Consider the following 24,626-nt stretch of genomic DNA (forward strand, 5'->3'; position numbering starts at 1 on the left):
GATCGAACCCGCTACCTCATGGTTCCCTGTCGGATTCGTTAACCACTGCACCAAGACAGGAACTCCAGTGAGGGAGCTTTCATCAAGCACCCCTTAGGGGACATAGCTTGAACTTCCAGTAATTAGTAGGAGATGTCATTTTATTTTATTTTTTTGAGGTACTCTTTATATAGTAGTTTTTATTATTACACTGATAAAAATTGTGAGCATTTATACTGCACTCAGGAAATGCCAAGTATTGTTCCAAGCGGTTTATATGAAATAATTGTTTGAATGCCCTTCGAGGTGGGTACTGTTATTTACCTCATTCTACGGATAAGAAATTGAGGCCCAGAGAGCTTAAAAAACTTCCCCAAGGCCGTGGTAACTGATGAATTCGGGTTTGAACCGCAGGAGTTGGCTCCAAAGGCCATGCTTTTAATCATTACCAGACAGTGTTTGGAAAAGGCAGGACTATTTTTCTCATTGACTGGATGAGGAAACTGAAACCCAGGGTCACAGGAGTAAGAGGCAATGTAGAGGCAGAATTCCCTCGGCGCTTTCCTCAAAGGCAGCAAGAATCTTGAGTGTCTTCTCCGCACCTACTCCGCACACAGGCCGACCGCGCATCTCTCTAAACTCTTCCTTGTGGTTATAACTGTCTCTGTTACTGCAGAGTGATTATGGGGCGTGGAGGAGGGGAGGCACTTTCTCGACTTAGATCGGACCTTCCGGTCGCTTCCACTTCACAAGACCACCGGCCCCAAGGGTCAGGTCTAGATCTGAGCCGGGGATTTTCTCAGCGCGGGTTAGAAGCGGGGGAGGGCGGTGGGGAAGGGGCTGGGCGGGCCTGGGTGGCCCAGGAACACCTCGTATCATATTTCTCGCAACCCGCCAATCGGGAGCGCAGGGGGGCGTGACCACGCCCGGGAGGCGTGGCCGGACGGCGGAGGGGCTGCGGCGTCCCCGGGCGGGGCGCTGACGTGAGCGCGGCGCACCTGGGCCGGGCAGGTAAGGGCCGGTGCGCGACGGGGAGCGGATCCCGCAGCCCTACCTGCGCGGAGCCAGGTGTTGCTCGCCCGACCTGTCGAAGAGCGCGGTGGCGACGGGTGGTCTTAAGTGGGGACTTGTTTCGGAGGGACGTCCGCTTCTGGCCGCCGGATTGAGAAAAGGTGGGGACGCCAACTTCTGGCGAGTAGATTGCGCGAAGGAGGACACGCCCGCTGGTGGAGAAGTGTCTCCTCCAGAGTTCGTGGGGTGAGGAAAGCTTGCGTAAGGACGTCTGTTTGTTTGGGGATACCCTCTGGGGCAGGGGGCCGGTCTCTGTGCTCCAGGTGGCTTTGGGACCGTCCTAGCCTGGGAGCGCTGGGCCCTTCCAGACGCCCCCCCCCCCTTCTGTCGACTCCCTCCTCCACCCCCCGCCCTACTGGGGTGCGCTGCTCTCTGCCCCTGCCCACCTGCCGTCGGGCAGCCAAGGCTCCTCCTTAGCTTTGGTCCTACCAGCCGCTGCCCGCCGGCCCTGGGTCCCAAAGAAGGGATTTCCCAGGCCGACTAGCCCTGGATCGTGGTGCGTGCTCCCGGGAAACTGGGGGTGGGGGCGGCCAGTAACTTTTAACTAGTTAGTTTTCACTCCTGGAATTTGTTTAGCGCAGTCAGGCCCCGGGTCCCGGGTCTGGGAGGCGTCCGTGGATTACAAGTCGTCACGCTAGGTGCTGGAGAGGGTGGCGCTGGGTGTGGTTGCTCTGGGGGTGAGGCCCTCTTGGCCTGAAAGGGCTGGAGGGAGGGCGTGGAGACGTGGGGAAAGCCTTCAGGCCTGGCTGGAAAGCAGCCCCGGGTGCCACTGTTTACAGGGAGTCTGCTCTGTGGTCAAGGGGTAATCTCTGCCCCAACCCCGCTGTCTTGGTGGATGCCAAAAGTGGAAGCCAGGGAAGGGCCTGGGCGGCTGCCCACCCTGGAGAGTACTTTGGGGTTGGATATACGTGTAATGCAGGACAGCAGCACCCAGTATCTTGCAGCTCCCTGTCTCCCGCCCCCAACTTCAGCTGAGCAGGGAGAAAGGGTGTGGGAATTACAGCTAGAGGTCCAGAGCTTACCCGGAAAGAGGCTAAACCAAAGAGGAAAGACCAGGGAACTTGGAAGATGGCATTTCGGGGCACTCCAGGAGGAAGGGAAAAAGCAGGCCCACCACCTAGCCTGTGTTTTACTCTAAGCAAAACCGTTGACAGCTGAATTGCGGCTGTGGGGTGGCTGTGTTCCTGGAAGCCAGTCTGGGCAGGGGCTGCAGAGGTGGCAGTGTTTATAGGGGACCTGTTCCTTGGAATGGGGGTGTGAGAGAGGGTGGTTCATGCCCTGAAAAAGGTCCCTGCTCAGGGCCCAGTGGGAGTTAATGGGTTAGCGTCTTTCTTCTTTGGGTGGTTCAATACCTGTTGGAGACACTGGCTTTGACTTTTAAGAGACAGAGCTGAGTTCAAGGAGGCTGAGGTTCTGTGAGCATTGGGATTTGGGTGGCAAGAGTGTTTTGAAAGGGAGCTCTGGTTTAGGAGTGTTTGAAGGTGGGGTCATGATTAGTGGGCCTCCTCCCTCACCACTTCATTGACCCCCCCCCCCCATGTGGCTTGGATCTTTGCTGATGTTTTTGGTTTACTCTCTTGCTGTACAGAAGAAGAGAGCCTTGGAAGGCTGGGCGTAGTGGCAGGATTCGGCACAGCGCACTCTTGCCTCTGAAGCGTTGGGTCCAGGCTCTGAATAAAACAATTTTCTATGCCCCGGTGAACCTAGGTCTAAAATGGGGATGATAATAATGTCACTTCTAAATCACGAGGATGAAATCAGACATGTTAAGTAGAGGAACACATAAAACTACAAAGTTTATGTAGATATAGAGGGGTGTTGTTACCATGGTTTTTATTAGCTTTTATACCTTCTATTGGGCGAGACATGTCCCGGCTTCTTCTGGTTAAAAAATACTACTTGCACAGGTTGCACCTGTGGCGAGGGTTCAATCCCTGGCCTGAGAACTTCCACATGCCACAGGTGTGGCCAAAAAAAAAAAAAAAATACTGCTTGGAGTGTTTTGTGTTTTGTTTTTAAATTGTGAATTGAAATATGCCACTGTAGGAAAATGTGAGTCATCTATAAAAGTATATAGGCAAGTATAAAATTCAGCCATAATCTTACCGCCAGCTAACCATTAAGCATTTATGGCACTGCTGTGTTGTTTCTTTCCCTTTTTAGAGTCTCTGTGCATGTGTGTGCAAGTGCCTGCGTTACGTTACAAGATGGAGACGCTTCCATCCAGTCAATGCTGTATGCTGCCTTCCCCCCTTAACTGCCTCTTTAAACATTTCCCCAAATCCAATAAAAATTCTTCGGGATGCTCCCATGTTCATGGCTGTTTGATATTGCAGGTTAAGAATGTCTCTTGAGCCATTTTCCTCTGATATTTTGGCTGCTTCCAATTTTCCCCTCGCTGCCTGTTTTTACAGCCTCAGTTACTGGGTGGCAGGTGGAGGCGCCGCTGGCTGACCTTCAGAAGGTGGGGAGGGTTCGCCTTGAAGGAGGTGGGGTGTGGAGGAGGAGGCCGGGTCCTGCCATCTTGGGAGAAGGCTAAGAACGCAGGTCCCTCGATCTTAATCATCCGTCTCCATGGGTGGCTGCTTCTCTCTCCCCATCACTCAGTGCAGTTCCTTGTGTTGGCCTGATTGCTTTAATTTTTTCTTGATGTGTTGTGGAGCAACGCGGATAAACCCTTTTCTTCGAAGCCCATGATCCGTCAAGAGGTGGACTGCATGTGTCCAGGCCCCAACACAGCACAGAATTAAAAATCCTCAAAAGCAGAGTTTCTGTTGTGGCTCAGTGGGTTAAGAACCTGACGTGGTATCTCTGAGGATGCAGGTTAGAACCCTGGCCTTGCTCAGTGGGTTAAGGATCTGGTGTTGCTGCAGGCTGTGGCGTAGGTTGCAGACGCAGCTTGGACTCGGTGCTGGTGTTGCTGTGGCTGTGGTGTAGGCCAGTAGCTGCAGCTCCAATGTGACCCCTAGCCCAGGAGCTTTCCATATGCCGCAGGTGCGTCCCTTAAAAGAAAAAAAAAAATCTCAAAAGCCCTTCACCTAGGGGACCCAGTTTGTGGCCCATTTTCCATTTTTTTCCTTTCCCTCTCCCCATCCCCCTAAGCGAGGGCAGGCCAGGACTAAGGAAGAGGAGGCTAGAACTTGCCCTGGGGAGAATCCGCACGCCCTCGTCCTTATAAGGGAAAAATGCTCATGGTTTGACGGCTTGATTTGCTGCCCTACAAAAGCGACCTAAACCCAGGCTGAGAACACCCAGTGCCACCTCACCTGCCCACGGTTAACCTGCCTACGGTGAGCCGGTGAGCCGGACTCCCGGGGGAAGGTTTCAGTTGCAGGTCTCCGTAACTGGGTCAGAAGGCTCAGGTAAGAGCAGGTCCTGCCTTGTTCTTAAAGGGCCAGTGGCCGAGTTGGGTCTGAGCTTTCCTATTTGTTGGGAGCCTGGCTGGGGGGTTAGTGGGGTAAGTGGCAATGGATTGGTGCCACCCCCTCAGCAAAGCTCCTCTGGGGGGGAGCCTCGGATTACTCAGCTGGTTTGGTGTCTGAGTCATGATCCAGGTGGGACGCTCTCTGGGTGTGAAGGTCCCTTATTTATCCTCTTTTTCTCAGGGCTTTGTGGGGTTTGAGCAATTCCAGTGTGGATTTCTTCAGGGAGTCTGATGAAAACATCATGTTTAGTAACTGACATCGTGCTTGCCCACGGGAGCTGACGAACAAATATTTGTTGGATGAACGTTCTTTTGCAGGCGTCTCTTTGTCACTGGAAGCAAAAACAAAGTGAAATAAGAACAGCAAAAACTAAACACAACATTCCCAGCAAACAGTTCTCCAGTGACTGGTTTTTCCTTCAGGCACCCGGTCTGGGCCGGCCTTTGTTTGCTGCTCTGAGTGCTGGCTCTGCTGTCACCTGCGGTGCCAGCCCCTTGTGTTCCTATGAGAATCAATTGCAGACTTTACCCAGGCTGCCTCCTGCCACCCGTCCCTTTAACCCGGCTTCTCTGGGGCGATAAACAGACCCAGGCGAGGAGGCCGTCCTCTCAGTACTGAGCTTGTCTTCCAAGTGTTTTTAGGACTCAGGCTTAGGAACTGTGGCATTTGATTTATTCTTGGGCTTCTGAGCTTTACCAGACTCAGTTACAGGGAAAGTGGCTCCAGGGCTTCCAAGCCTTCTCCCAGACACGGGATTGCCCTGTGGATGAGCAGCTCAGACCTCCCCCACCCGCCTCCTTTTTTTTTTTTTTTTTTTTTCCGCTGCAGAAACTTTGGGTGGCCCAGAGAAAAGAAGACTGACTCGAGGCCCAGCGCTCAGATCCCCGTGGATCCAGCTGCGCGCTCATCTCCGTAAGTGAGGACTTTGGAACCAGGACCTGGCCCTTGCCTACCTCTCTCCCCACAGGTGCTGGTGTTTCTTACTAAAGTGCCCCCATGCCCCTTCATTTAAAAAGAGAGTGTGCTTTGGGAGTTCCTCTGGGGTCCAGTGGGTTAAGGACCTGGCGTTGTCACTGTTGCAGCTTGGGTGGCTGCTGTGGCTCGGGTTTGATCCGTGCCCTGCGAGCTGTGGGCTTGGTCAAAAGGAACAGAACGGAAAAGAGTGCGCTTCAAGTTCTTACTCAAGGAGCATCCATATCCTTTTGCTGTTTCCATACTTCTTCCTTCGCTCTCCCGAGATGAGACTGGAAAGAGTAACTTTCCTTCTCTTCCAAAGCCCTTGCTGCTTCAGGAAAGACGCAGTCCCAGCAGGAATGACATCATCTTTTTATTTTTCTGCTTCGGGATTTAAATAGAAGAAATTCGATCTACTTTCATGATAAGTCTGACTTGGCTAGAGCATGAAGTATAAATGGCTTTGGAATAAGAATCAAAGGAACCTTTTAACCTCTTTTCTTTTCCTCTCCACCTGGCACAGTTTATTCCCATATTTAGTTTCTGTGCTGTAATCTAATGAAACTGTAGCTCCAGCATACGGGAACAGGGGCTGGGAACCTTTCCCGGGGGCTGACCTAATTCTCCTCACTTCTTCCTCCTCCCCCCAGCCCAGATCATGGCCCTCCACCCCCGAAGAGTTCGGCTGAAGCCCTGGCTGGTAGCCCAAGTGGACAGTGGCCTGTACCCTGGGCTCATCTGGCTGCACAGAGACTCCAAACGCTTCCAGATTCCCTGGAAACATGCCACCCGGCATAGCCCCCAACAGGAGGAGGAAAATACCATTTTCAAGGTAAAGTCTTCTTTTACTGTCTGACTCGAGCTGTTTTCCAGCTCCCTCAGACCTCTCTGGCTTTTGGTTCCCTTCTGTTTTCAGTGTTGGCATGAAGAATGTACCAGATCCACAATGCTGATGGGACAGAGAGAATGTTTGTGATGGGGGGGGGGGGGCAGGCACAGTCATTTCTCATGTTGGGGCACGTCTGTAATGGTTGAGCCCGTGTAGTCTTTCCCACTGGTCCACGGTACTCAACTCTCCGCCCACAGGATCCCAGGTGTGATCGGCTAAGCTCCTGTAAGTGCGTGTGTGTTGTGGTTACTCCTAGATTCATGAGGGTCCGCCAGCAGTGGACCCTGCATTCACTCAGGGCTCCTGCCGTGGAGATCGGTGCTTCGGCCTGGGACTGGCTCTTCATTCCAGGGCAGAACTGCTGAGTCTTAGCAGGCTGGGTGTCAGGGGCCCTCTGCAAGTTTTTCTTTTGATATTAAAATATTTTCCTCCATCCACAGCCTCTACGTAACGTATGTTTTCTTTTTTAAAAAAATTTTTTTATTAAAGTTGATTTATTAAAATCTGTCACTGCCTGCTGTACAGCAAAGTGAACCAGTTGTACGTATGCACATGCATTCTTTTTCTCACATTATCTTCCATCTTTCTGTCACAAGTGGTTGGATATAGTTCCCCGTGCAAAGTATGTTTTCTTAACTAAATAACAGCTCTGGTAGTTCCCATTTCGGCTTAGTGGTAATGAACCCGGCTAGTATCCATGAGGATGAGGGATTGATCCCTGGCCCTGTTTAGTGGGTTAAGGATCCAGTGTTGCCATGAGCTGTGGTCACAGATGCAGCTCGGACCCCGCATAGCTGTGACTGTGGTGTAGGCTGGCAGCTACAACTGCGATTTCAGCCCTAGCCCGGGAATTTCCATATGCCTTGGGTGTGGCCCTAAAAAGGCCAAAAAAAAAAAAAAAAGAGAGAGAGAGAGAGAGAGAATAGCTTTGATTTGAGATTTATTTTGGTTAACTGACAACAAAATTTAATCACATGGCATTTTATGAAATGTAAGTGAAAACAAAGTCTAAGACAGAAGTAGGTGGGAAGCTGATGGTGGGAAGCGGTGTCAGGTGGTTTGTAAGCCTGGAACCTGTGCCTCTGCTCCGGACCAGCTTCTCTGTGCTGGTCAGTCGTCCATCTCACGAGTAGCTTTAGTTCCTCTAACCTCCAGACACGAAGTGTGTTTCCCCACGTCTTCCCTGACTATAAGCCGAAGTCAGGCGTCTCAAGATTGATGCCCCAGGGTCTTGCCGAGATCAGATCAGGAATGGTGAGCTCATGCCTCAGTGGAGAGCTGCCCTAGAGTTATTTCCACCCAGCTGTTACACCAGCTGCAGCGACGAGAGGTGGGGAGAAACTGGCCTTAGAGGACAGAGAGTAACTGAACGCTTCTGATGTAAAAATTCAACAGTGATAGAAAAGAGAGAAGGAAAACACCGATAAACCAGCACCCAGTGTTGGAGCTGGCATCAGAGGGGGAGGGCCTGCCCAGGCCTAGCCCAGTCTCTCTCTGTGGTCTTGGTCTGAAACTGGATATGCTGTTCAAGTGTCTGGTGGTGCTGGCCAGGGGGCAAGAGGCTGGTTCCTGAAAGCCCCACTCATGAGAGCGATCTGGGTGCTTAGAGCTTGAGGAAAGGGTGCCTGTGGGAAGCTGCTGTGTCTAATTTACATCTGTGTATCTGTTTGCAAAATGCTAAGGGAGGGCCCTGGGTGTCAGGAGAAGAGTGAGAGCACTTTCACAGATCCGAGCTCAGACGGGCCTTTGGTAGGATTGGGGGTGGGGGGCGGGGGAGGGGGGGCATTGTGTGGGTGCCTGCTCCATAGCCGTCATCTCGCTGAGTCCTGACAATGCTGTAAGGGAGGCGTTACCCTCACGTTGCAGATGCAAAAGCTGAGTCTCAGAGGGGCTCGGTAACCCAAATCACACGGTCAATAAGCGATGGGGCTGGGATTTGAACCCAGGCCTGACTGCCCCCCCCAGCCCCCCCATTATCATACAGCCCCTTCCGACCAGGAATCAGAAGACCTGGCTTCAGATCCTACTACCATCAATTGAACAAGGCTCTTTGGGCTTTAGCTTCCCCTTCAGTAAAATGGGGATAAAACCAGTCTTGCCTGCCTCACGGGATTGTTGTGAGAACTGAGTGACATAATGTATGGGAAGGGACTCGTAAATTACCACAAAAATGCAGGGACTGTGTCCATTTTAGGAAGAGAAATAGAGACCTGCCCAGTGACCAAAATCTCAGAAGCAGAACTCCAAATGGGTTTGAACCAAGAATGTTCTTAAAGCCCCACGACTGCCGTGGGCTGGGTACCAGCCTCTGGCATCAGCCGCGGGTCCTCGGCACTGTCTAAGTGGGCTGGGGACGGCTGGGTTGGGAGCAGGAAGCCTGGGGCTATGGTTCTGTGTTGGTCTGGCCCCTTTCCTTGGAGGGGCAGGGATTTAGGGAGCCACAGCAATCTGCAGCCCCATGCCAAAGTCAACACAGTCCCAGCTGCTGGGGGGGACCAGAAGAGGACTGAGCACAGAAGATCAAAGAAACAGGAAAAAACCGTGGGGAAGCAGCAGCCAGCACCAGGGACCAGTGAGGCTGAAATCCTTATGGGGCGTTGGATGGAAGGGAGCTTGCTGAATTACTGGAGGCAGCAGCTGTCTCAAACTTCTTCATTCCATACTGATAAACGAGTAAGAGTTCCCGTGCGGCCCAGTGGGTTAAGGATCCAGCATTGTCACAGCAGCTTGGTTGCTGCCGTGGCGTGAGTTTGATCCCTGGCCTGAGAACTTCCACATGCATGCCCCGCGCACGGACAACAACAGTAACAACAACAACAAGGAGAGGAGACCCCGTGTCTGAGAAGATGGAGGAAGAAGTCAGTGAATTGGAGGAGGACTGATGGATCGATTCATTGTCTTTTTATGTCGGCACCGGCAGCAAATGGAAGTTCCCAGGTGAGGGGACAAATTGGAGCTGCCACAGCCACAGGAACACCAGATCGGAGCCGTGCTTACGACCTAACGCAGCACAGCCTAACCCACTGAGCGAGGCCAGGGATCAAACCCACGTCCTCATGGGTACTAGTTGGGTTCATTACCACTGAGCCGTGATGGAAACTCCAGAAGAAGGATTTAGATTAGAAGAATCTTCCTCATGATTGTGAGGCTTTGCAGGGCGTGTCTGAGGGTGACCAGAGGTCTCAATGGATGAGGGGACAGAAAGTTCCATTTCGGCTTGAGGGAGAAGTCTGTAACCCGGGAGCAGAGGCCGGAGCTGGGACTGAAGGAGGCCCACGCCGTGCCGGCTTGCACAGGCTGCCGAGCACGTGCTGATCCTGAGCGTCCTCTGTTAACTCCGACATCACGACATCCGCGTTTTCTGTATCACCTGTATCACGACACACCTTTGAAGAAAGCTTCGAGATGGACGGACGCATATACGTTGGCAGCGGGGGAGCGTGGCCATCTTGTGAGCAGAGACAGAAATGCCTGCTAGATCCAGAAATTGAAAACCAGGGAGCCCGGGCCCCAGTGGTTTTAGCCAGTGGTGTTTCCAGCCTAATGTTTCTCGTGTCGAAGTCTGGGGAAGCAGGGGAGGTGGGCGGGGGGTGGGAGGGGTGGTTGTTGGTCCTTGAGACCCTCAGCCTCAAGCCCAGGCAGGCTCACCCCCCACAGCGTGCTTCCTACCCTCCTGCAAGCTGTTATCCTAAAGGCACTTGGTCTATAGTTACTTGTGCATCGGACTGAAGAGAAGCCAGAGGGAACAGCAAGGCCAAACACTTCATATCATACGCCATCTCCCTCTTCCTTCGTATTATGTAAATAATTCATGTCAAAAACAAGTACAAAAAAAAAATTAACTGAAATCCTGCTCTCCAAAGTTACCATTGATATTTCAGTGTATATTTGTTCCAGACCTTTTCTTTTGTTTTTCTTTTCTTTTCTTTATTTATCTATTTAGTCTTTTTAGGGCTACGTCCTTGGCATATGGAGATTCCCAGGCTAGGGGTCAAATTGGAGCTGTAGCCACTGGCCTACAATATAGCCACAGCAACGCAAGATTTGAGCTTAGTCTGTGACCTACACCACAGCTCACGGCAACGCCAGATCCTTAACCCACTGAGTGAGACCAGAGATTGAACCTGTGTCCTCATGGATGCTAGTCAGATTTGATTCTGCTGAGCCATGATGGGAACTCCTCTTCTTTCTTTCTTTTTTTTTTTTTGGCTTTTTTTCTGCCTTTTTCTGGGGCCGCTCCCATGGCATATGGAGGTTCCCAGGCTAGGGGTCCAATCGGAGCTGTAGCTGCCGGCCTACGCCAGAGCCACAGCAACGTGAGATCTGAGCCACATCTGTGACCTACATCACAGCTCATGGCAACGCTGGATCCTTAACCCACTGAGCAAGGCCAGGGATTGAACCTGCAACCTCATGGTTCCTAGGCAGATTCGTTAACCACTGAGCCATGAGGGGAACTCCTTCTTTCTTTTTAAAAAAAAATATTTTACTTTATTATTATTATTATTTTTTTATGGTGATACCCGTAGCACATGAAAGTTCCTGGGTCAGAGATTGAGTCAGAGCCAGAGGTGCAGCGAGGTTAGATCCTTTTAACCCACTGAGCCAGGCCGGAGAGAGAACCTGTGCCTTTGCAGTCACCTGAGCCACTGTAGTTGGATTTTAATCAACTGCATCACACCAGGAACTCCTCTTTATTTATTTTTAATGGCCACACCCCGGGCATATTGAAGTTCCCGGGCCAGGGACTGAATCAGCCTTTAGCTGCAGCCTGTGCTGCAGCTGCATCAACGCCGGATCTTTTAACGCACTGCGCTGGGCTAGGGTTCAAATCCGAGCCTCTGCAGTGACCCGAGCCACTGCAGTGGGATTCCTCACTCACTGCGCCTCGGCGGGAGCTCCGACTTCACGGTTGACCCTTTCTTTTGGCCACTGTGGTCTTGACAGGTGGTACTGGCAGCGACACTTGAGATGAGGCTCCTCTTTTCGAAAGATTGTGTTTGCGTTTGGCTGAATTTCTCTCAGGCCCTGCCTTGCCCTGGCCCCAGGGAGGAGTCTCCGGCTGCATTCGTGTACATCGGGGTTGGGATGATGGGCGGTCGGGCGGGGGTGCGTGTGCGTCTGAACGGCTGGGCCCCCTTTGCAGTGTTTCTGGTCGGCCGCCAAAGCACTCAGGGCAGTTTCCTGTCCTCCAGGCCTGGGCTGTGGAGACGGGGAAGTACCAGGAGGGGGTTGATGACCCCGACCCAGCGAAATGGAAGGCCCAGCTCCGCTGTGCGCTCAACAAGAGCAGGGAGTTCAACCTGATGTACGACGGCACCAAGGAGGTGCCCATGAACCCCGTGAAGATCTACCAGGTGTGCGACATCCCCCAGCCCCAGGGCTCCGTCGTTAACCCAGGTGAGGCTCAGCTGCCGGGCTGGACCCTGAAAGAGACAGTTGACTTGAAAATTGCCTCCTTACGAAGTTTCAGACTGGAAAGGCCTTTCCCAGGAAGGACCCAGAGAACAAATGATCAAAACTCAGCAGAGTCTTGCTGCTCACTTGGTGGAACAGGGCAGCATGAGAAAGTGGAGGGAGCACAGGGCTCGGTAAAGACAGCTTCTCTTGGAACGCCATGCTGCGAAGAGAGGCCAGAGAGTTCGGAAGAAGGAGGAATTAAAACTCAGGAGGTTTCAGTTCTATACCTAGTTCTTTCACTTCCCTGCTTGTGAGACACTGAATCAAGTCATATGACCTTTTGAGCCTCATTTCCTCCACTGTAAAATCTGGGCTCTCATCTTGCCTACTTCAGAGGCTATTTTTCAGAATCAATTGACCTCGTAAAAGCTATTAGGTTCTCTTTATAAATGATGGGCGGGTGATCACTTAAATTGTAGGATGCCTTTGCTAAGAGAGTATCACCTTCTATTTAGTGCAGACTAAGCCAGAAAATTAATTAATTAATTAGTCTTTTTGTCTCTTTAGGGCCGCACCTGTGACATGTGGAGGTTCCCAGGCTAGGGGTCAAATTGGAGCTGTAGCGGCTGGCCGACACCACAGCCACAGCAATGTGGGATCCCAGCCACCTCTGTGACCTACATCACAGCTCACGGCAACGCTGGATCCTTAACCCACTGAGTGAGGCCGGGGATCAAACCTGTGTCCTCATGGATGCTAGTCAGGTTCGTTAACCACTGAGCCACGACGGGAACGCCTAAGCCAGAAAATTTAGACTTCACCTCCAATGAATCTGGTGAGGCCCTGCCACGAGGGAAGGGTCTGTCCTCACGTTAGGCTTACAAATGAGAGGGGCTGTGGTCTGCTATGTAGAAAGAGGTGTAGAGTAGGAATGAAAAGATTTCCTGAAGAAGGAAGAAGGGTCTGCCGCTCCTGGGTAGGGGAGGGGGCGAACGCTCGATTTCAGGCTCTGTAGGAGGAGTTGGAAGTGGGGTGAACCCCCTTGGCTCCCACTCTTTGGCTAGGGCATTGAGGGTGCACACTGAGCCTGAAGAGCCCTGTGCTGGTCAATGGCAGGGATGACAGGGCCACCTGAGCAGCTCACTTGCAGGCCTGTGCATCTGTTTCTCGGGTAGGATCCACTGGCTCTGCTCCCTGGGATGAGAAGGATAATGATGTGGATGATGAGGATGAGGAAGATGAGCTGGACCAGTCACAGCACCACGTTCCCATCCAGGACACCTTCCCCTTCCTGAACATCAATGGTGAGTGGGGGTGCTGGGTGGGACAGAGGGATGAGGAGGATGCTAGGGGCTTTGATTTCGCACCTGCCGACCCCTCAGGCACCACTGCACTGGGAGGAGTGGCCGGGCCCTGTGGCCAAGCTGCCAGTCTGTTAGCAGGTAGAGGGGTCATAGGCAAGGAACCCCACAGGCCCAGTTGTCCCAGTGGGGTGGCTTCTAGGAACAGAGAACACCACCTGAATCTTGATGATTCAGAGAAATTAAAAAATTAAATTCATTCTTAAACCCACTTATAAATACATTAGGTGCTTTTTTAAAAAATTTTTATTGTTAAATTTTTTTAGAGCCACACCTGCGGCATATGGAGGTTCCCAGGCTAGGGGTCGAACTGGAGCTGCAGTTGCCGGCCTACCCCACAGCCACAGCAACGCAGGATCCAGGCTGCATCTGTGACCTACACCGACCATAGCTTTCGGCAATGCCGGATCCTTAACCCACTGAGCAAGACCAGGGATTGAACCCATGTTCTCATGGATACGAGTTAGGTTCTTAACCCACTGAGCCACAACGGGAACTCCAACATTAGCTGTTTTACATTTTGCTGATTTCCTTCAGGCCAAGCGCAGACATCATCTTAATGAATTATAGGCAGACTCTTCCACTATTTCCCTCGGTATAAATTTTCCATCAATTCCTTAACAGGGCCTGCTCTCCCAAGGCTATATCATGGAAAATTTGCAGCATCTGCAGCACTTAATACTGGGCTCTAGTAGAATGTATCTATTAGAGACTTTAATCTTTTTTTTTTTTTTTTTTGGCGTTTTAGGGCCACACCTGTGGCATATGGAGGTTCCCAGGCTAGGGTCGAATCAGAGCTGTAGGTGCTGGCCTACACCACAGCCACAGCCACACAGGATCCGAGCCACATCCTTGACCTACACCACAGCTCACTGTAATGTCGGATCTGTAACCCACTGAGCAAGCCCAGGGATTGAACCTGCGTCCTCTGGATGCTAGTCAGATTTGTTAACTGATGAGCCATGACAGGCACTCCCCCCCCCCTTTTTGATAGACTTTTTGATTTCAGCTCCCCAGGAAAAATGAGTGTAGAGGTTGGAGGATTACTATGTGGCAGAGCGGGTACTACATCTCCCATTGCACATTCTGAGGATGCTCAAACACAGGTGAATTGCTCTTTTTCAGCCTCTGCACTTGCACTATCCACTGACATGCTCCTGGTCATAGGACATATTTCAATTGAGCAGCTTTTCACTGCCTTTCTAAGTTCCATCTAGCTGCTAAGGGTCAAGTGAGATACTTGTGCCATCTAGAAAATTTAATATGTCAAGATGACTCCAGGAGTTCCCTGTGGCTCAGTGGGTTAGCGATCTGGTGATGTCACTACAGTGGCACAGATTCAATCCCCGGGTCGGGAGCTTCTGCATGTTTCAGGTGCAGCAAAAAAAGAAGAAGAAAAAAAGAAGATGACTCTTTTAGGATTTTGGAGTACTTACTCTAGGCAATGTCCCTACCCTTTGCATATCAGGAAATGACTCCTAATCATCTATCTACTTGTCCTGTCACTTAGCCTGTCATTTATAACTTTGTGACCAAGCAATGAGTAAAGACAAATATCATAGCCCTCTCTCAAGTCAATATTACCACAAACTGCGTTCCCAGTTAGTGAAATTTTAAGGCATTTGGAAACGTGAGATCCTTTTTCAAATCCTTGGCTGACTCATTCTGTTATTCTCACCCCTTAACAGCATGCGACCTATTTCTAGGATCCCGATTTCCTATTTCTTTTCAAATTTGATTAACGCTACTGTTGTGTGGCCTTATGCTATGGGCCACCTTGGATCCTTTATGGAAACAATGTGAACATATATTGAAAACAAAAATAAGGTGGGTACTTGGATTTAAGCAGACTTGTGCACAAAGGGGCAAAGAGACTTCACCTCTGTCACTGTGGAGTTGAGGAAGAAAAGCTGTTGAAGAATAGATGCCGGAAAGGTGAGGCCAGGAGGAAAAATCTGTAGATTTTGGACTGAGCCAGCTTTGACAATAGCGGAGAAATAGGATGCACTTTTCATGCTTCCTTTTAAAAGCTGAAATTGGGTACTTTTGAATAAATAATACTCTTAGCTGGTGTACAGTTCGTAGTGGTACAAAAAGGAAATAAACTGAAAGGTTTTCCGTCCATCCTTTCTCCAAACATCCCGGCTCCTTCCCTGGAGGAGACAGAGCTTTCCAAGTTCTTCAGTATCTTCCAGCTGTTTTATGCATGTAAAGATACTTGTTTTTAAAGGAATTTCTAGGAGTTCCCATTGTGCTCAGTGGGTTAAGAACCTGACACAGTGTTCATGAGGATGCGGATTCGATCCCTGTCCTCAAGCTTGCAGATGCGACTCGGATCCCGAGTTGCTGTGGCTGTGGTGTAGGCCAGCAGCTGCAGCTCTGATTTGACCCCTAAAGCTAATCAACTAATTCAGTTGCGTTCACTTTACGGAAGATAACCAGCTTCTGTTCAAATGCTGGGTCAACAGAGAATCTCTCGTTCATGCCTATTCTAATTTAACTCCAGGAAAACTCACATGTCAGCAAATGTATGTTTTCAGAATTATGAATTTACCAGAGAACTAAGAAGATTAGGCAGTAGAAGCAGGGAAATGAACCTTATTTCTTTTGGTATTTGTTGGGGACTTCTTGGTGGGCTGAGGCACTGAGTCATGATCCAGTGTTGGACTCTTACCAGTTGACCTTTTAGGTTGTAGAGCCTTATAGCAGCGGATATGCCTGGGTGGTGCCGTGCCGGTTCACCCACATCCTTGTCTTCTAGGTTCTCCCATAGCACCAGCCAGTGTGGGCAACTGCAGTGTGGGCAACTGTAGCCCTGAAGCAGTGTGGCCCAAAACGGAACCTCTGGAGATGGAAGTACCGCAGGCACCTATCCAGCCTTTCTATAGCTCTCCAGAGCTGTGGATCAGCTCTCTCCCAAGTGAGTGGGCCTTGTTTTTTTCTCTGAATCTTCAGCTCCTATTACAGGTCACTTCCTGTCCACCTTCTGCCGCCTTTTCTTTGCTATGTATAGAACAGGCCCCCAGGCAGCCTCCGTGTCTGGTTCCTGGCTGGCCGATGAGTCACCAGGGAAGAAGGAAAGAAACACTCTTGCAGACGCACTCGCCCTGGGCATGCTCTGATTGGTTGCTGTGCCACTCTAGGGTACTCCCCGGTGGAAGGCCTGGGTGTATCAGCTTGGCTAGGGGATTTGGGGACAAGGCTAGGGGTAGCAGAGGGAAGTTAAAGGCTGTGGATTTGGAGGGTTTTTAGGACCCAGGGAAAATCTCTTTGTGAATTGGGCACAAATTGATCTCAGTGGAGGATGTGTCATTGCCCATCTCCCTTTCACACTGCACATGGTCGGGGGGCCGGGGTGGGGAGCAGGGGTGAGTACCAGTATTTGGTCCAAGAGGCTGATAGCTTTGATGATACCTATAGGGTTCACTTGGCGAGTGAACATTTTCCTTGCTATGAACGATGTCCTTCTATAATATATTATTAGTATAGTTCATCTGTGTAATTTTCAGAAAGACAGCTTGGTATTTCTTCTTGTTCCTCTGGTTTGAGTCAAAAATGATACACAAACCAGAAGCCTTAGTTTTTAGCTCCTTCCAATGCCTATTGATGTAAAGACTCAGTATGAAATGGGGAGACCAGGACCCAGTACTTCGGTGGGAAAATTCCAGCTGTTAGGGTGTGGTGACTGCACTGAGACAGTATAGCTGGACTTTGAACTGTTTGCTTCAAGGCAGCCTTTTGAGTGACTATTCCAGGGATATGTTGATGTGTCCCTTTATTGCAGGAAGGATAACTTTGCAGTGGCCTTCCTGAAGCTGATCGAAAGGTGGCTTGATCTTGATGGACTTGCATGAGTCTTAGGGAAGGGCAGGCAGAGCGCCAGAGCAGGACTCTCACTGTCCTCTCTCGCCTTGCAGTGACGGACCTGGACATCAAATTTCAGTACCGTGGGAAGGAGTATGGGCAGACCATGACCGTGAGCAACCCCCAGGGCTGCCGGCTCTTCTACGGGGACCTGGGCCCCATGCCTGACCAGGAGGAGCTCTTTGGTCCTGTCAGCCTGGAGCAGGTCAAGTTCCCAGGTCCGGAGCACATCACCAACGAGAAGCAGAAGCTGTTCACCAGCAAGCTGCTAGATGTCATGGACAGAGGACTGATCCTGGAGGTCAGCGGCCACGCCATTTATGCCATCAGGCTGTGCCAGTGCAAGGTGTACTGGTCTGGGCCATGTGCTCCATCGCTGGTTGCCCCCAACCTGATTGAGAGGCAAAAGAAGGTCAAACTGTTTTGTCTGGAAACGTTCCTTAGCGGTGAGTCTTTTTGCAGAAGATGGATGGTGGGAACTGCTCCCTGCAAGTGTGACGTCCTCCTTCCTGGCCCCCTTTCCTGGCTCTGCAAAGATCTTAACCAAAACATTTCTCCTGGAGGAAGTCCAGGTAGAAGAGAACCTTGATTCTGAAAAAATAAAAGTGAACTGGGCAGCAAAGATGGTGTTCTACTCCAAAGCTATGTCTCTGAAGCCAGTTTTAGGTTGGTTGTGGCTCCTTTCTTGACAGAAGAGGGAGAGCCTTGTCATTGCTCCCCAAATCTCCCATCTTACCTTCCACTTTGGAAAGTGACCCTGTTCATCAGCAGCAGCAAAACACATACCCTTCTCATTTGGGGCAGATGTGAGTGACAGACTCCCGCAGAGACATTTAGGGAGAGCACTGAGACGTGAATCCTCCCGTGTGGTCTAAACCCCAGTTCTACTTTATTTATTTATTTTTTTTGTCTTTTTTTTTTGTTGTTGTTGTTGCTATTTCTTGGGCCACTCCTGCAGCATATGGAGGTTCCCAGGCTAGGGGTTGAATCGGAGCTGTAGCCACAGGCCTACGCCAGAGCCACAGCAACGTGGGATCCGAGCTGCGTCTGCAACCTACACCACAGCTCACGGCAACGCCGGATCGTTAACCCACTGAGCAAGGGCAGGGACCGAACCCGCAACCTCATGGTTCCTAGTCGGATTCGTTAACCACTGCGCCACGACGGGAACTCCCCAGTTCTACTTTAAACGATATCCAATAGAGCCCTCCGAAATGATGACAGTGTCTAGATTTAAGCTGTTCAGTATGGTAACTACTGGCAACATGTGGCTATTGCCTTCGTAAGTGCGACTAATGTGACTGAGGAACTATTTAATTGTAATTCATTTAAATTTAATAGTCAGGAGTTCCCGTTGTGGCGCAGAGGAAACGAATTTGACGAGGAACCATGAGGTTGCGGGTTCGATCCCTGGCCTCGCTCAGTGGGTGAAGGATCTGGCGTTGCCATGAGCTGTGGTGGAGGTCGCGGAGGTGGCTCAGATGTGGAATTGCTGTGGCTCTGGAGTAAGCTGGCAGCAACAGCTCTGATTCGACCCCTAGCCTGGGAACCTCCATATGCCGCGGCTGTGGCCCTAGAAAGACAGAAAGATGAATAAATAAGTAAATAAATTTAATAGCCACATGTTGTGTCTCGTGGGCTGCTATATTGGACAGCACAAAAGATGGTACTTGCTAGAGGATATGGAATAACCCAGGACATGACACTCTTCTTCATGTTCTGCAGATCTTATTGCCCACCAGAAAGGACAGATAGAGAAGCAGCCACCATTTGAGATCTACTTATGCTTTGGGGAAGAATGGCCAGATGGAAAACCCCTGGAAAGGAAACTCATCTTGGTTCAGGTAAGGGGATAATAATGCGTCAACATCTCTTGGCCTTTTTATCAATGCTCAAGCCGCCAGGGCTGTGGGGTTGAGCTCTGAGCAAGGCTCCATCTGCCTGGGTAGGTTTAATCCCATCAGATGGAGGAGTGACTCAAGCTTTGTACACTGTACAGTTGGCCCAGGCTGGAGAATACAGGGTCCTCAAAGTGAGTGACTGACTCTTGGAGACTTTATTCTCTTACTGACATTAGAGTCTTCCTGAAATCTAACAAGATATGGCCCTTTCCAGTTCTTTCGGAAAAACTTTTTGAACTACTTAGAAGAACTTATCCTGGGAAGTGGCAGCAAGAACATGTGGGTTTAGCCATGGATTCGTGCAACAAGATAAGCAATAGATGCAATTTGGGTAAAAGTCTTGCCAAACAAGCAGTTCTTTATTTAGGCATGTGATGAGATGCTCCTTCTAGGTTCTTTACCTTCATCTGAACTGAATTCTAAAGTGCGTCTTGGCAGGATGGTCCAGCGAAATGAAGGCATGTTCTATATCTAGACACTAGAGTGGGGTGGGTAGGTGGGGCTTCCCCATGGCCTCTCTGGTTCGTCCATCTTGGGCCCCTCCTGCTGTTTAAAATACCTTCTTCTCAGCAGATACCTGTGTGCTCTCTGTCTGAACAGGTCATTCCCGTGGTGGCGCGAATGATCTACGAGATGTTTTCTGGCGATTTTACACGATCCTTTGACAGTGGCAGCGTCCGCCTGCAGATCTCAACTCCCGACATCAAGGATAACATTGTCGCCCAGCTGAAGCAGCTGTACCGCATCCTCCAAACACAGGAAAGCTGGCAGCCCATGCAGCCCACCCCTAGCATGCAAATGCCCCCTGCCCTGCCAGCCCAGTAATCACGAATGCCATCTTCCTTTTTTTTTTTTTTACAATATTGTACATATTGATATTTTTTATTATTCAGATTTACCCAACTTTTAAACCTTTCTTCTAACCATATTAGTACTCTGACTCTCCAAATATGCCTGGCTTTAAAATTGATTTAATTTATGGAAAAATCACCCTCCATGCTTTCCCTTTCCTCTTTTAAACCTCCTGAGAGTAGAGTAACGTAGTAGAAGGAGAGCTGGCCTGGGAGTTTGGACACCAGGGTTCAAGCTGCCGCCTTGCTTCCAACAGTGTGACCTTGAACCGCACCATTTAACTTCTGTGCTTCAGATTCATTACTGTGAAGGGAAGGCGTTGAAATGATACTTAAATAACACCAGGTTTAAAGCTCTGCCTTGATGACTTCATTCTACTTGTACATGGCAACACTGCCTGGAACGGAAGCCTTCTGCCTTGATCTTGCACTACTTTTTTTTTTCCTTGCTTTCATTGAAGTCCCCTCAGGCACTGATTTGCCCAGGATTGATCTTCGTTTGACCTGTTCTACTAGTACAGTCAGCTGGCTCCCGGATGGGCAAAGAAGGAGGGAGGGGCCCCGGTTGGTTGCTTAGGAACCAAACTTGATATCTAAATAGAAATAGGTGCCAAAGTCTGAAAGTCACCCAGCCTGTAGAGTAAAAGTTCATAAATTGAGCTTCTAAAGGGAAGCTGCTAACATAGAAGGCTTAGGGCGTCTGTAGAATTGGTTGTCAGGTGTTCAACCTACCACCATTTACATGCAGGCATACCTTGGAGATACTGAGGGGCCCGTTCCAAACTACTACAATTAAGTGAATATCGCAGCAAAGCAAGTCAAATTGTTTTGGTTTCCCAGTGTGTATAAAAGTTAGGTTTACATTACACTGTAGTCTGTTGAGTGTGTAATAGCATTACCGCTGAAAATACAAATGTGCATGCCCTAATTAAGTTACTGTAATTGCTAAAAGATGCTAACCTTCCTCTGAGCCTTCAGAGAGTCATAATCTTTTTGCAATAGTAACATCAAAGATCACTGATGGCCATACAAAAAGAATAATGCAAAAGTTTTAAATATTGTGAGAAATACCAAAATGTTCTAGAGACAGGAAGTGAGCAAATGCTGTTGGAAAAATGACGCCAATAGGCTTGCTGATGCAGGGTCGCTGCAGACCTTCAATGTGTAAAAAACACAGTATCTGCAAAGTGCAATAAAGCACAAATAACGCAATAAAATGAGGTATGTCTGTACTACTGTGTCTGTGTGTGTGTGTGTGTGTGTATGTGTGTGGTTAGATGAGAGTCCATGACTCGGTGATGGCTTTCCGAGAGGGTAGATCTCTTTTTTTTCCTTCTCCCTCTTCTTTTTTTAACTTATGGCCACATCCCAAGCACATGGAAATTCCTGGGCCTGAGCTGCGGCAATGCCAGATCTTTAACCCATTACACTGGGCCTGGGATGGAACCCATACCTCTGCTGTGACCCATGCTGCTGCAGTCGGATTCTTAACCCACTGAGCCACAGCAGAAACTCCTTTTTTGCCCGCGTCTTTGAGGAAGACCTGAGCGTGAGCTGGGTATCCCGGACCGACTCCTCTGACTACAGAGGAGGCAGGGAGAGTTCCTTGTGGTATGGAGATTTTTTTCAGTCTTCTCATTTGGATTTTTCTGCACTTGGGAAAAAAGGGGTGTTTAATGTGCTAAGGTCAGAGTGAAGAAGGGCAGGGCAGTGCTTTTCTGGAAAAGGCTCACCCAGCACACACCTGCTTGTCTCCCTTCCTGTGGAGGCAGCTGGGTGTGAACAGTTAAGGGGAAGAGTAGCGTAGACCATGGCAGCCATGACTACCACAAACTGGTCGCATCCGTTAACTTTGCTTTGTCTGACTCTTTTACTCATTTAAAAAAGATGAAATTATACATAATTTAAACTCCAAGACCTAAGTAGAAAACAAGATGGTAATCTGGGTGCAGGCCCTGATCCTCCTGAATACCGGTATCTATTTGTGCCATGCCATATTAAGAAAGTCCACTTTGGTCTGCTACCCTTAAACCAAGCCACCGCCCCCCTGAGGCTGAAGTTGAGCTGGCTGAAAAGTTGGGCCAGCTTTATTTCAAAGACCATAAGCTCCCCTCAGTCACAGGTGGCTGTGCGACTTATTCATTTAGAATGCTTAAGCTGTGGTTTTAGGGTCTCCAGGGGACCTAGTAGGATCTGCTGTTACTAAAGTATGACCAAGGGAAATCTGGGTGCTTGGGTGCTTAGCTATGAGCAAAAGTTGGGCTTCTAGAGACCAGGACACATGCAAGGTATAGAAACGATATATGGGGGGCATTTTGTTGAGTGTGTGAAGTGAGGGATTTGGTCTTGATGTCTGGCTGCCTCTGTTTCTGCAGTGCTCAAAGAAAGAACTCACAGCAAATAAACTGAGAGGGCAACTGCTGGATCTAGACTGGTCCCTCTTCCTTATTCTGGGAGATGCTAACAGCCAGGCTGTTCATCTGGATGGGGGCTCAGATAATAAATGCCAAAAAGGATTGAACTCTTAGTATGTGACTGTAGTGACAAGTTTATGTTCAGAGGAACGGATGAGTGGTTATGCGGTCTTAATAGCACAGTTTCAGAGTTCTCGTCATGGTGCAGTGGTTAACGAACCTGACTAGGAACCATGAGGTTGCAGGTTCGATCCCTGCCCTTGCTCAGTGGGTTAACGATCTGGCGTTGCCGTGAGCTGTGGTGTAGGTTGCAGACACGGCTCGGATCCCAGATCCCGCATTGCTGTGGCTCTGGCGTAGGCCGGTGGCTACAGCTCCTATTCGACCCCTAGCCTGGGAACCTCCATATGCTGCAGGAGTGGCCCAAGAAATAGCAAAAAGACAAAAAAACAAACAAACAAAAAAAACCCCAAAAAAAACAAAAGCAGTTTCTTCTTTCCCCCATCCCCGTCCTTTTCAGAACACTGGCAGAGTGCACGCAGGGCTCCCTCTCTGCTCCTGATGCCAGCTATCCTTTCTTGGAGACTCAGTCGGCTCTCCCCTTTGGTGGTGACACCACTCACTCCCTTGGTGTTTTTGACTTCCTTGCCTTCACCTTGCTTAAGGCTGGGAAGGGAGTTAGGTGTGTCACCAGCTTTTTGTTTTTGTCACTGTCCACCCCACTGAACTAGATTAGTTGTAGGCATAAATGGGGAGGGCAAGGGTTGGATCTAGGCTGGCCTCTCACCCATATAATTAGGTCCCTGGCTATATGTTCCCATAGCACCCTATACTTCCTCTTTCAGAATAATCAATTCCCTTGCAATTGTTCAGCATTCGTGTCCTGCCTGACTACTTCAAGTCTGTAAACTTGCTGAAGATAGGGACTGTTTGTCTTGGACTTTGCTGCCAGCTCTTAGCACAGTGTCTGGTACCTAGTAAGTTCTCAGATATTTATGGTTAGAATAAATGAACTAAGTCATTTTAGGGACTGACTGCTAACTACTGTGAGAAATTAAAATAAATATGGGGAAAGAAAAAAATCCTAAAATTAGCTTCTAGTCTCTGCTTCTGAGTCCCTCTGAGTTAAGAACCAGGGTTAGAATGGGAGCCCCTACAAGCTTGCCCTCCTTGCAGGCTGGCCCCACCTTTATTCCTCAGGGGTCTCTACACAGTCTGCAGATATCACTAAGATGGAGCCTGTGCAGGCGCCTGCAGTTCCCTTAGCCTTTGCCTATTTATTATCTATCAATGAACTTGGGCCATTTATTCAGAGACAAATTTTTTCAAGAAATTCTTTCCCTCTGTGAGATGGAAAGAAGTTAAATAATGCTGGTAAAGAAGTTAAACTTTCAGTGAAATAACTGTTTCTACCTGATGACTTGATTGAAAAGTGTCTAGGGGGTTCCCTTGTGGCTCAGCGGTTCATAAACCCGACTAGTATCCATGAAGACATGGGTTCGAACCCTGGCCTCGCTCAGTGGGTTAAGGATCCAGCGTTACTGTGAGCTGTGGTGTAGGTCAAAGACACCGCTCAGATCCCACATTGCTGTGGCTGTGGGGGAGGCTGGCAGCTATAGCTATGATTCCACCCATAGCCTGGGAACTTCCATGTTGCCACGGGTGCAGCCCTAAAAAGACAACAACAACAAAAAAAAGTGTCTGCATCTCTGCCTCTTATTTCTCACTTTGAAGTCAGCAAACAGAATTCGACCAAACTGAGCTCCAGGAAGGAGGGATTTTTGTCTGTTATGTACACTGCAGTAAGTACCTCCAGCGCCTAAAGCAGGCCTGGTACACAAGTGTCCAGGGTGAAGGCTCATGCCTTCACACCCTGCTTAGAAATGGCAAACTTGGAGTTCCCATCATGGCTCAGTGGTTAACGAACCCGCCTAGGAACCATGAGGTTGCGGGTTCGACCCTGGCCTTGCTCAGTGGGTTAAGGATCCGGCGTTGTCGTGAGCTGTGGTGTATGTAGGTCTCAGACGCTGCTCGGATCCCGCGTTGCTGTGGCTGTGGTGCAGGCCGGCAGCTACAGCTCCAACTAGACCCCTAGCCTGGGAACCTCCATACGCCGCAGAAGAGGCCCTGGAAAAGGCAAAAAGACAAAAAGCAAACCTTGGCCAGGACACTTCTCCACCCACTTCTCAGACCTCAGCCTCTCAAATTTAGGATTTAGGCAGGTCAAAGCAAAAACAACAAAAACTTTGCAGCACTACCCACAGGTGAAGGTATTACGCAAAACACGTCTCTTGCCTTGAGATATTTCGTTTGCAGGGGAAAGCGTCCTTCTCCAGACACAAATCAAAGGTGTTTCTGCTCGGCGTGCCCCGCTTCTGCCTCTCTGGTCAAACGGGACACTGGACTTTAAAACAACACACAAACGAGGTAAGCGAAGAGCTAGCGGCTTCAACCGGTCCCGCCTCCTTCCGTCCACTCCCTTCCCTTCCTCTTCCGGCGCAGGGGGCGGGGCCGGGA

The 24,626-nt window shown here is 49.8% G+C and overlaps 1 protein-coding gene across 4 annotated transcripts; it reads left to right on the top strand.

The window, feature by feature from the left end:
* The first annotated feature begins 915 nt into the window (after positions 1-915).
* IRF6 (interferon regulatory factor 6) lies at positions 916-20,172 on the top strand. 4 transcript variants are annotated; one of them, XM_047752431.1, is made up of 9 exons: positions 916-990; positions 5,304-5,387; positions 6,080-6,261; positions 11,514-11,718; positions 12,894-13,022; positions 15,841-15,999; positions 16,997-17,389; positions 18,669-18,787; positions 19,445-20,172. In XM_047752431.1, exons 3-9 carry the CDS (start codon positions 6,088-6,090, stop codon positions 19,667-19,669), a joined length of 1,404 nt encoding a protein of 467 aa, XP_047608387.1. In that variant the 5' UTR covers positions 916-990; positions 5,304-5,387; positions 6,080-6,087; the 3' UTR covers positions 19,670-20,172. The 4 variants fall into 4 exon arrangements, with proteins under 4 accessions (XP_047608387.1, XP_047608386.1, XP_047608385.1 ...); XM_047752430.1 differs by having other exon boundaries at positions 953-1,236; XM_047752429.1 differs by having other exon boundaries at positions 953-1,151.
* The last annotated feature ends 4,454 nt before the right edge of the window (positions 20,173-24,626 follow it).

This window comes from Phacochoerus africanus, chromosome 11 (assembly GCF_016906955.1).
Source record: "Phacochoerus africanus isolate WHEZ1 chromosome 11, ROS_Pafr_v1, whole genome shotgun sequence".
NCBI classification, from domain to species: Eukaryota; Metazoa; Chordata; class Mammalia; order Artiodactyla; family Suidae; genus Phacochoerus; species Phacochoerus africanus.

Excerpts from the sequence above, each read along its gene's own strand:
- IRF6 (XM_047752431.1), top strand. The coding sequence starts at position 6,088 with ATGGCCCTCCACCCCCGAAGAGTTCGGCTGAAGCCCTGGCTGGTAGCC. Across the intron at positions 16,000-16,996 it reads GTGGATCAGCTCTCTCCCAA|TGACGGACCTGGACATCAAA; the intron begins GTGAGTGGGCCT and ends CTCGCCTTGCAG. Across the intron at positions 17,390-18,668 it reads TCTGGAAACGTTCCTTAGCG|ATCTTATTGCCCACCAGAAA; the intron begins GTGAGTCTTTTT and ends CATGTTCTGCAG.